Consider the following 12,461-nt stretch of genomic DNA (forward strand, 5'->3'; position numbering starts at 1 on the left):
AGTATCTAATCCACACAGTTGATCTAGCATTACACAATGGCCAATGGTGCTAAATGCTATAGGAAGATCAAGAAAAATTTAAATGTTGCACTTCTTCATCTCTTATCTAAGAAAGGAGAGCAATCAAGGCTATTTTAGTGCTCTACTGGATGGTGTTGTTTGCATTCTTTCCTGTCTCATTTAATTTTTTTAAAAAATATTTGTGCATTTAAAATAATGAATGGGGATCGGACACATTGCAGAACCAGCTTCCACCATCATTCAACAAAGGTGAGCAACCCTACCATCTGCTTTCTGATAAGTTGGTGTTTGGTGATTCATATGACAGCCATTTAATTAAAACACTGGCTTTCTAAGTCCAGTGCAGAATTCTTCCACTTCCAAATCAAATTCTTGAAAAACTGAAACAGCCCACCATAAGCATCAAGCTCTCAAATGTAAAGAGAAGCAATAACAGTTGGGATACCTACTATAAATCAACGAATTTTTAAAGATTTGTACATAAGCTTTCCTTTTATTTGAGACCTGCAAAAATGATCTGAACAAGCATTTCAAGTGACTCCTCCTAATCCTTTTTCATAAACCAGTTTTTTTAAAGGATCCCTATACAAGGCATCATATTTCTTGTCTAGTGTAAAGTTACCATGTCCTGCAAAACCCTAACACAAATATTATACGAGAACAGAATGGAAAAAAGTCCCACTGTAGGGGGTTTACACTTTCAATGTGATTGGCTGAATTCAATCCAAGAGTTATGTCATGCAAAGCTGTCTATTTGACATGCCTTTTTTAAAGGATGGTTATTGCTTGACTTGATTTGGTTGGCTGAACCCTAGTTTAGAAAGATCCCCAGCTTCTTTCTACATGGAAAAAAATTGCATTGAACGAATCATCTGTCCCAGGTATCTGTTTTGCCAGAATTCAGGCTCTAACTGCTAAATGTCTCTCTGCCAAGACTTATGAGATTATCCTGTTTGTGGTATTAGGCAAGATATTGGAATGCTGTCTTTGCATTCAGCCCTAGGTTGTCTCCATGGCAACAGCAGTAGTCAATAAAACTCTAGAACTAGCTAACCATCAGGCTTATTATGAAGCAAGTTTACAAAAGGGGCAGAGCTTTGATTGTGCAGCTGCCATCTTGACTCTTTGACCCTTCTTGTAGACACCCCTACATTCTCATAACCTACGCATGGTGGGTTGTATACAACCTAAATATATGTTTCTACTATTTTAAAAACTAGATCCAGCTACTCTTATAAATGAACCCTCATAATATACTTTATTACTCAACAACCTCCACTGTGGGTAAATTCACTTCCATCCCCAGCTTTTTATGGAATTTTAAAATTTAGAATTCTAAAATCACTTAACTATATTCAGTATTTACTGAACATTTTCATGCTTTTTTAACCTTCCTTTTTATTTATTAGTGCAGGAGGAAAGTAAGAGACCTACTTGCCAAACTCTTACATATGATAAAAGTTAATATGCCTTCTAGAACCAAATCTTGAGAGGTGCCCAAATTTGAATTTATCCTCCTTCCGACTTCATGTATGGCATCAGAGAATGCCTATACTTGCCTTCCACCCGTGCTGTCTTCATGCCAACAATAGGACTCATGAAACTTCTGAAACTAAGCAATAATCAACTTGACTATCTACTAATTGTGAATTATTTCGCTTGTCCTTTTTTTATGTTGATCCATTTCATTTCATTCAATATTGAAGTGAGGAGGAGGGGTTAATTAAGTGACTAATTTTGTTTTGTTTTAAGAATATTTCAGTGAGAGGCTCCCAGATGATATAGCAATCTTATAGTGAATAAACTATAGCTACTAGCAAGCCTCATCGTTGGCTGTGCTGGCTAGAATGGCTAAGAGTTGATTATTTATACTAAGTAATAATATCTGGAGGGCCACAGGTTTCCTTCCTCTTCTCTAAGTATTTACTGAAGAGTTAGTCCCACTGAACTTAGTGGCTGGACTGACACAGCGCTAAATCAGAACCAAACAAACAGCAATATCCCTTAGTGACCAGTGATACTTAGAATCCAAACAACGTGACATATTCTTGAACGGGTATGTGTAGGATTGCACTATGAACATGCTGGAGGTTGGCTATTGTCAGCTACTTAGAATGAGACACCAATAAGTAGCAGTAACATAAAACAGTGAGCTAAGGCTAAATCTGTTGGAGGCCAGATCTGAACTGTGGAGTAGGGCTGAGGAAGAGGGAAAGAGACATGAAAGTAAGCACGAGATAACTGATTGAAATGAGGCAGGTTGACAAGGACCCAGTAGAAGAAATATTCAGAGGATATTCAGAGGATGAGTGAGCAGAGACTGGCTGTTGCTCAGGCCTGGCCTTGCCACCCATTTCACCACAGCTCACAATAATAGCAACAATGCATCAATAAAATTTGCTAACAGTAAAGTCAACACAAAATTTAGCTATTAGTCACTAATAGCTAAAACTATTACCTTCATGGACAATAGCATTCAACATATCCTCTGAAGGCTGGTCAAAGGAGAATGATCAACAAAACAGACATATAGTGACTGAACACAGACTTTTAATAATAAGCAACAAAGGACAAGGAAAGGTTAAGAATGTCAGCAGTAGAAGAAAAAAGCAAAAATAAAATGATAATTTAAAAAGTTAGATGTTTTTAAGCAAATTGGAGAAATCACAGGAAATTGTATAGCTAGAATAGGAACTACTCAAGAGTAATAATTTAAAATATCTAATAGGGGGAAATGTGATTAAAGAAAGATAGAAATATATGGAAATTCTTTACAAATGGGGAAAAATTGTACAGAAAGAGTATATTCAGGAATTGACTCTGTTGGAAAGTGAGGTACAAGAAGCAAGTTGCAAAGCAGCTGGCACAGATGAAAAACAAATATAGAACAAGGTTATGGCCTAAGGCTTGAAAAAGAACAGTGTACATACCTATTTTGAAGAAGAGGGATGCAAGAGAATCCACACATTTGCAAACCATTGCGCTAATTCTTCACACAAGCAAAGCATTGTTTAAGAACAGAGCCGTATATGGAGAAAAAAATGCCAAATGACCTGATAACTTTCTGACAGCAGCATCTGCAGCAAACTGCAGGGATGCCAAAATAAGGCCATGCACATAATCATGTTATCAGGCAAATACCACCATTTTGTACCTGCATCGTGATGTCTGATTCTAATATGTAGGTTGTGGCATTTGCCTGATGACTTCATACTTCATTTGTGCTCTCTGCTCCGAGCAATCCCCCCCTCCCGCCCCACTAATCCTGTTTTCAAAAAAGGAAAGGCACAGGGACAAGGAATGGATAACTAGCATAAAATGGATAATGGAGAAAGCAAGAGGATTAAACAAGGAATTGTATCTTTACTTAATTACTTTACTTAATTACTTAATTAGAACTAGGCCTTTGATTATATAAATCATACAGTTTAAGGATAATGTCTGATTATTCTTCTGAGGAACCTTTGTAAAAGGTTGTAATAACTGAATTTGGAGAAACAGAATGGCTCAGAATGAGGAAGGGAGTGAGAAAAGGATGCATATTGTTCTCATATCTGTTTAATTTATACAGCAAATATATTACAAAAATGGCAAGATTGGAAAAGGCGAGAGCAAGGATAAAACAGGAGGTCAAAAGAAGTATAATTTGAAACGTGGAAAATAGAATGGGAACAGCTCATTATGAAAATGGAAATGGAAAGCAAAAAATCTGGGTTAGTATTAAATATTAAGAAACAATTCACCAATTGTGAGCAATGTTAACCACAGTCCAACAGCACATCTTGCAGTCACTGGTCACAATGGAGGAAGGAGTTAAAATCTGGAAAAGGATTTCTTAAGCTGGTTTATGCATGGCAGACATGACGCTTAAGTCACAATGCAGAATTGCCCAAAGACAGTATTAGCCAACATGCGTAGTGAAGTTACAATTAAGAGCAAAGAAATGACAGAGGTGTCTGCTAAGGGATGTCACAAAAGTCAAGATGGTGGCCACAACCATGAGATGAAAGCCTCATCACTTTTTTATCTGCATTGATGCACATAAAAAGAAGGCAGGACATTGATTGTATAGTTATGGTCACCATCTTGACTTTTTTTGACATGCATAAAAAGAGTGGGGCTTTGATTATCTGGTTGTGGCTACCACCATGATTTTTTTTTACTCTCCTCCTTGTGGATAACCCTGGAAGCGAAGGTAGAGATATTTTAGATTTCTTGAGCTCCAGAATAGATAAAGGAGAACAATGTGCTGGAGAAATGAAAAGAAAATTAATCTTAGGGAGGGAGGCAATGACAAACTTAGACATGATCTTAAAGTGTAAGGATATTTCTATAAAACACAATCAGAATAGTTAAAGATCTTTTCAATGGTAATGTACAGTAGATCTTTTCTAAACATGGATCTGGAGATGGTTAGAAGAGTATCTTGGACTGCAAGAAGAACCAACCGCTACATCCTGGTCAAATAAAGACTGTATCCTCCCCTGAGATGATAATCAACAAACAGAAGCTCATGTACTTTGGATATATGTTGCAATCAGATGACAGACTAGAAAAAAACCCCCTATACTTGACAAAGATTCAGGGGAAGTAGAAGACAAGAAATTTGGTAGATAGAGGGGATCAAGGAGTTTTCAGAGTATCCTTGGAAGAGCTATAACTTATTACTAGAGACAGGTCAAAATGGCAATCACTGGGAGTCAGGCCTAACTTATTGGCACTTAATGCATTAATGGCCTTCACTTGCACAGTACAAGTCTTAGAACCAAAGGTCTTTTGGGTGGATAGAACAAATTTCACAATGTGCAAATTATCAGTGGGAACATTCAGATTCATGAGGATAGGAGAACTCAGAGAAAGTGAACACTGTATTTATTAATAGAGCTAGGCAAAAGGTTAAGAAAGCAAGAAGGGTGAAAAAGCAGCTAGCATATATCCGAGCTTATGAAATTATCATGATTTTCATTTTATTTATCAATTGGCATATAGCTTAAATAATTCATTTAAGAGTGAAGGATCTCAACCTAAGTCTCTGCAAAAATAGACTCACTCCCCCAATTTCATTTTCTGGATGACACATTGGTCTGTTCCCTGATAATCTCTCATACAAAGCATTACTGTAAGTGATCATGTGTGCATTGTTGAAAAAGAGGACAAAGTAGGATTCTGATTTGCCTAAATCTTGCATATACTAATTTATATAGAGCAGTGTTTCTCAACCTTGGTAACTTGAAGATGTGTGGACTTCAACTCCTAGAATTCCTCAGCCAGCAAGGCTGGGTGGGGAATTCTGGGACTTGAAGTCCATACATCTTCAAGCTGCCAAGGTTGAGAAACACTGATATAGAGAGATGAAACTTTAAGAATGATTATAATTTAAATAGAATTCACCAGATAGGGGAAGACTGTGGCTAGATGACTAATTCGGCCATTGCGTGTCCTTCCTGTATGCTAATTGTTGATGAATAATGTCAAAGCCTCCACTTTCCCTTCTTAGGATTTATTGTCTTTCAGATTGAACAATCAGCCTGACAAATAAAGGTTGCTTCCACAAGACTTTGCTTTTTTAAATAAAGGATTGCTCTGTAAAGTATGACAGAATTATCCGATACTCACTAGTCTTCTGTTTGTCTCATCTTGGGCCTCTTACAGAGGCAGGCAGTTTGTATTACAGCATAATCCATCTTGTTCTTCAACTGGATCACGAGTGTCTTCCCCTTAAATCTGGCACTGGACTCCTGCCTGATTCAGGTTCTAGCATAAATTTCTTATCCTTCCTGTTAAAGTCATCCATAATCTGCTCTTGTATCCCAACAGATCCCCACTCACAATTTTATTCCAGTTCCATGACAGCTTCTTGCTTCTTTCTCCATTCCTGTTCTATATACCTGAAAACTGCCCCTCTCCAAAAACTGATTGATTTCAATTCTCTTCCTTCAAATCACTCTTTAAAGCCCACATTTTTGGGAAGCATTTCCATGCCTTCCTGTAATTGAGGGTATAGTATAAAATAGTTGCTTATTGCACCCCAGTTTGCCTTTACTTCTTCCTTCCCTCTGTTGAGCTCTTGCATTAAATTATAGGTTGGGAATTCTTTGAGAGAAGAACCTGGTGTTTGGTAAAGCCTTTGTACATTGACAGTAATGTAAGTAAAACAATAACTATGTATAATCACATTGACCTGTATTCTCAGACTGCTTGTCCATGCCTAGCAAAGCAGGAATAAGCTAAGTTTGTATAAAACAAGCAAATTGCATTAATTTCTCCACCATCCCTAACTCATGAACTTCTTTGTACGTTGAAGATTTAAATCCTGATTCCCAGACTGCTAACTGGGCATTCTGTGTTGCATCACCTTTTCTGACTGAGCCACCATCTCTCATGACTAAGCCAGGCACATGATTTCTGCACTTTCCATAAACGCATTTGTTAATTTGGTTTCTATTATTTACCTCTGTGTCCTAGCACAATAAGATCCTTTAAAAATATTACATTAAAATCCATACCAGCATTTACAGTAGTAACTAGGCAGTGTAGTTCCAGTGATGCTATCCGAGGATTGATCATCTGAAGTTCAGAGCTAAATGATCATTATCCTTGTTACATTTGCCACACATTTCCAAACCAAATCATAAAAAAGTGCTTGCAGAATTATGAGACAGCAAAATGACTGTTATCATTTGGAGCAGTTCCTTTACTTTCCTGAGGTCACCAAAAAATACGGACAGGCACCTCTGGTTGGTTAGCCACACCTATACTGAGCTCCATCCCTGGAGGGCAGGCAACTTTAAGGTAGCTGAACAGTTAAGATCTCACATACCCAAGAGGAGGAAAGGAAACTAGAGTCTGGCTGTGCTGGGTGAGGGCTTGTGCGTGTGCTTTTGGAAAGGAAACAGCACGATGTCTTCAGCGACCACCACTGCCGCTTTACCCAGTGGTGCCACAGTTCTGGCTTCGTTTCCTGACATTCTTGTTATTCCTGAGTTTGTGAGTATAGCTTTTTCTTCTTTGAAAAATCTAGTTTAGCTGCTGGGGAACACAGTAGAAACTGCTTATCTTTATTCTGAAGGTCCAGCTGCATCTAAAAAGTCCCTGGTTAGTTGCCTTCAGGTTTGTTTCTTAGGGACTTTGAAAGCAAAGTTTTTAGACTTTCCAATTTTGCTATACCTTTCCCCCAACCCCAAATAACTTTTTTAGTGGAATAAATGATAGTTTCCAAAAGTGAATTCTCTTCTGAAAACAGCAATAAGGGGCTGGGTAGCAAGTTTTTTTAGAACTAGACTAACCAAGGAGGTAACATAGCCCCCACTCCTCCACCTCGTGTTGATGGGCTCCAGAGTTGAAATCTCTATTTTTAAATCCTTTTTCAAATTCCAAAAGCACATTTAGCTGACCTTCAAGGTTATACTCTGCTAATTCATGCGCATAGCAGGTGCACGTTCTGCAGGTGTGTAGCACTCAAGTAGCTAATTACTTGGCTGAACTAGTGGCCTGTGTACTGGAAACCAATCTTCAGGGTCTACTGAGTTCACTGTTTGCTGGAGAAACAAGGCACACCACTCTCTTATGTGAAGATGCTTGAGTCCTTTAATAGATGTTAAAATATGTATAACATGTGCTTGGAATGTGAATGACTAGAAGAATGGCTACAGTTGTAGTGACTGTAAAGGCTAAGAGAGGTTGACAGTCCTATGTCCAATGCAGCTCCTGGGTTTCTGAGTTGATCAAATTTAGCAGAGAATTCTTTTCCCCTAGCTCGCTATGACCATCTTGGGAAACTATCACTTTTATTCTTTCAGGTAGCTTGGAGGCGTATGCCCACATAGCTTATTTTCTGTTCCCCTAGAACAACTCTGTGAGGCTGTTAAGGCAGAGGGAGCCTGGTGGGTTTAAGGTCAATCCCTGAACTTCAAGAATGAGTGAGGTTTTGAACTGAGTTCCCAACTTTCTATGTATTTACAGTGAAACAGAGGGACATACTGGTCCTTAAGGAGCTGTATTGCAGGCAGGCATTCAAAAGGTGGTTCCCCAGGAAAATACTTATACCTGAAAAGATTGTAGCTTAGTGACTTTCTACCTCTATAGGAACCCTGCTAATTGATAGGGTCAGCCTTGAGATACCTTTTAGATCTGCATGCTAAAAGAACCTGTAAATGCTCTGACCTATAAATGCCTATGTGTGCTATTATCCTGCAGATCTACTTATATATATTTTTTTAAGACTTAAGGAGTGAGGTTGTTAAAGAGCTACCCAGAAAGATAGTATTTCTTTCTTCAACTGGAAAGGACCTAGAGACATGATATCCTCTCTAAATGTTAAAGTAGTCATATTAAATGCAAAATTGTGGAGATTAATCAAGTCTAGTGACTTAGCAGGGTTGGATTCAGTTGTGGATATGCTATTTCAGTTAAAGAGATTTAAATGTTTATTACTCTATGTGTGCTGCATTGAATGCTTTGTGTGGCTTTAATCTCTACACACGGAACATACTCTCCTAGCAATTATTTTAAAAGATAGAGTCATTTGCCTATTGATACTGGTTGGGCCTCTGTGGCTGGGTTCATACAATATCCTAATCCCAGGTTAACAAAACACAGTTGCTATATTCTCCTAACATACTCTGCCCAAACTGAGAAGGCATGTTATTGGTTAATGTGATGGCTTAGTTTACACAGCCTAAGACAAAGACTGGGGTTACCACAACACACTGAATGGCAAACTACCCAGCCCCATTTGAACTTAATCTTGGGCATTGAATGAACTCATATTTTGTCTTCTAAAGCTTCAACTGTAGCCAAGTGCAGAACAATGGGTTTGTCAGTGGGGCTATTACATGCAGGGAGACTAAATTGCTGCACAGCTATCCCAGCTGATAAAAATGGTGTCACAGGAAACAGATGGGGGCAACTTTCCCTTCAGTCCTACGGTCTCCCCAGTAGACCCTCAAAATCTGCTCTGCACATTTGGAGGGGCCATTAGTTGCTGATTTCTGGAGGGAACCAGAAGGTGCAGGGAGAGGGAAAGAAAAAGACCCATCATTCTGTGGACTTGCTTATCCAATAATTAAAAACTGCCAGTGGCATGATTATTCTCATATACAATTTGGGCTTAAAACTATCTTTTTCTGAACCTTCCATTCATAACGGAAGGCAAACAAGCCTTCTTTTCTTCACCCAAAAGTATGGGTTAAGCACAAGGCATACTTATTTTAGTAATCAAAATAAAAACAGCATTACAAATACAGTAAGAGAAACTGAATAACTTAAAATGCCTAGATAAACAGAAAGTTTTGACCTCTTAATAAAATGATAGCCAATAATATTTTTCCAGGGCCTTCAACCAAAAATATGTCCTAACTGAAACAGTTTTTCCTTAGCTGTCATATACTGAGTAAAGTATTTTGAAAAGAATCTCCAGTTCCAATAATGGAATTATTGTGTCATGTCTCAGGCCTTCACATCCAAGCCACATTAAACCAGCTGTTTTTACCTGTTCCTTCCATTTTGGGAGTCCCCAGCAGTTGACCTAGACTTGCTTAGCTACTTCTGAACAGGAATAAACTATGGGGAAATTCCAAAACCTTTGCTCCATTAGGACTGGTGTTTCTAGAGGTTGTGGCAGGTTGCTACATTAGTCTATTCAGAGTCTAATCTCTGGGCAGAGCCATACCTTTAACAACTGAATCATATATGGAAACTGGGTGACATCTTTTCTGATTGGACTATGCCATATGGTGAATTATTCATTATGTATTTATACAAATCATGAAATGAATGTATAAAGAGAGATGACTGATGGAGGAAATGGCAACACGCTATTAGTATCCAAAGAGGTGGCACACAGAAGTCCAAACATTTCTCTTTTGGCCGAGATGACAGTATACAGAATAATGAAAAACAAAGAGTGAACTTGATTGACATGGATACAAGCTTTCCTTAAGGACTACTTCATGGCGATATGTCTGGTGAAGCGTAGTTATTTCTCTCCCTTTTTGTGTCACAGAGAGCTGGCCAGTGGCCCTGTTTAGGGTGACCTAGGCCCTCCTGGGCAAGGAGGAGCCACAGGAACTCATGTAGGGTCACTGTGAAAATTATGCTAGACATCTGTAGGATAAAATTACTCAGACTTGGAATCCAGTTGTACAGGTACTATGGAGTTGCCTGAGGCACGGTCTTGCCCTATTATCTGGGAAGAGTTCCAGCCTGTTGACCCTTATGAACTGGGCAGGGTCCTTGGAGCTGTGAGCTCAGCCACCTGTGTTTTAGGTCCCTGTCCCTCCTGATTGACTGAGGTCTCCTGAGAGCTGGGAGTGGTTGGGCTTGTGCAGTGGTGAATGCTTCTCTGTGGGAGGGGGTGGTTCCATCTGCTTTGAATGAGGCAGTTGTCTGTCCCTTCCTTAAAAGACCTACACTGGACCCAATGCATCTGGACAATTTTCATCTAGTCTCCAACCTTCCCTTTTTAGAGAAGGTGGTTGGCTTATAGCTCCAGAGGGCACTGAAAGAAGTGGATTATCTGGAACCTTTTCAGTCAGGATTTAGGGCTGGTTATTGTACTGAGACAACATTGTGCTTGTCAGTGACCTTGGATGGATACATCCCCAACCACTCCCAGCTTGGGATAGGGATGGTGTATCCATCCTGGCTCTTCTTGATCTCTCAGCAGCTTTTGATACCATTGATCATGGTATCCTTCTGAACTAGTTCAGTGGGTTGGGCATGGGAGGCATTTTGTTTACAGTGGTTCTCCTCTTTTCTCCAGAGCTGGTTCCAGTCAGTGTCGGTGGTGGTGGTGGGGGACAAGTTGAGCCTAAGGTCTCCATCCTTTCCCTTGTCCTATTTATCATCTACATGAAGCCACTGGGTGAGGTAATCATCAGCAAGGGGTGCACTATCATCAGTATGCTGATGATATCCAGTTGTACTTCCCTACTCTGGACCAACAAGGCAATGCTGTCAAGGTCCTTTCCCAGTGCCTGGAGGCTATGAAGGTCTGGATGGGGAGATCAGGTTTCAGCTCAATTCTAGCAAGACTGAGTAGCTGTGGGTTTTAGGGCATCCCAGTTCTGGGGATTTCCCATCTGTATGGGAGTGCACTTCCCCAGTCAGAGCTGATGTACAATTTAGGGGTCATCCTTAGCTCCTGCTCAAAGTTCAAATGGCAGCCATGGCCAAGGGGGCTTTTGCATAGGTTCATCTTACACACACCAGTTCCACCCATTCCTGGACCTGGAGTCCTTGCTCATGGTGACTCTTGCCTCAGTCACCTCCCATTTGGATTACTGTAATAAGCTCTACATGGGGTTGCCATTGAAGAGCACTTGAAGCTGCAGCTGGTCAAGAATGCAGTGTCATGGGCAGTTTTTGGCTTCTCTCATTATACCACTATATCACCACTGCTCTGTGAGCTGCACTAGCTCTGAGGAGGCTTCTGGGTGCAATTCAAGGTGCTGGTTATCACCTGTAAAGTCCTACATGGCATAGGGCCAGGCTACTTGCGGGACCATCTTTCTCCCATTGTTTCTGCTTGCCCCATCAGATCTGGCAGAGAGAGCATGCTTTGGGTCCCTTCTATCAAAGTATGCCATCTTGTTGAACCCCCAAGTTTTCCTTCTCAGTATCAGTGCCTGTCCTATGGAACAGCATCCCCTAGAGATTCAGATGGCCCCACCCCTGTTAACTTTTTGCAAGGCATTGAAATCCACATCCAGGCATTTGGATCAGATGGTTAGATGAGCTCTGCTGTTGTCGATGTGATTTTTTTTTTCTGTGAATGGAGTTATTCTTATAATTAGGACTTGGAGATTATATGTTGTGAGGGGTTCTGGGAGCATTTCCCCTGCAGATTTCAGCTGGATTGATACTGGACAGCCATCTCTTGCGGATACTTTAATTTGAATTCCTATATTGAGTGCGAGGTTGAACGTGGTAGTTTGAATTACCCTTTCTAACTCACAGGTTGGGTGACAATTTATTATATATTCATAGTTATGGCTTATTTACTTGTTTTGTTTTTTTAAAAATAATTTTATTGACGTTTTTACTAAACATAGTAAAAACTAGTATAAACTAAACTAGAAGAAAAAAAAAGTTTAGAAGGTGCAGAAAAAAGAAAAAGAAAAGAAAATGAGAAAAGTTCAAAAGAAAAGAAAAAGGCAGCAAAGACAACAATAGAGAAATGGCTTCCAACCTTCATCACACTGAAGATACGCTAATATATTAACTTTTTACCCTCTTTTAAAGTTACAAATAAAAAAACCCTCTTCTTTCCATAGCTTAACTTTTATCTATACACAATCCAGAAATCAACTTTTCAATCCTAGTTCAGCAAAAAGTCCATTAGGAGTTACCAGAAATATCAAACACTTTATCTCTGGTTAAATAGTCCAACTTTGTATTCCTTCCTTTTGCTCTGCACAGTCTTGACCTTTAAATAATTC

General features: G+C 39.5%; 1 protein-coding gene across 1 annotated transcript in view; it reads left to right on the top strand.

Annotated features, from left to right (window-relative positions):
• Positions 1-6,814: 6,814 nt before the first annotated feature.
• The window catches only part of MAL (mal, T cell differentiation protein (MAL blood group)), a 30,299-nt gene continuing 24,652 nt past the window's right edge, over positions 6,815-12,461 (top strand). Inside the window, exon 1 of the mRNA XM_007424430.4 lies at positions 6,815-7,008. Coding sequence (XP_007424492.1) covers positions 6,922-7,008 — 87 coding nt within the window. The 5' untranslated portion in view covers positions 6,815-6,921. The remainder of the gene's footprint in view (positions 7,009-12,461) is intronic.

This window comes from Python bivittatus, unplaced genomic scaffold (assembly GCF_059951505.1).
Source record: "Python bivittatus isolate LINGU-HERP-01145 unplaced genomic scaffold, Pbiv_v1 ctg000020_np1212, whole genome shotgun sequence".
Classification (NCBI taxonomy): domain Eukaryota; kingdom Metazoa; phylum Chordata; class Lepidosauria; order Squamata; family Pythonidae; genus Python; species Python bivittatus.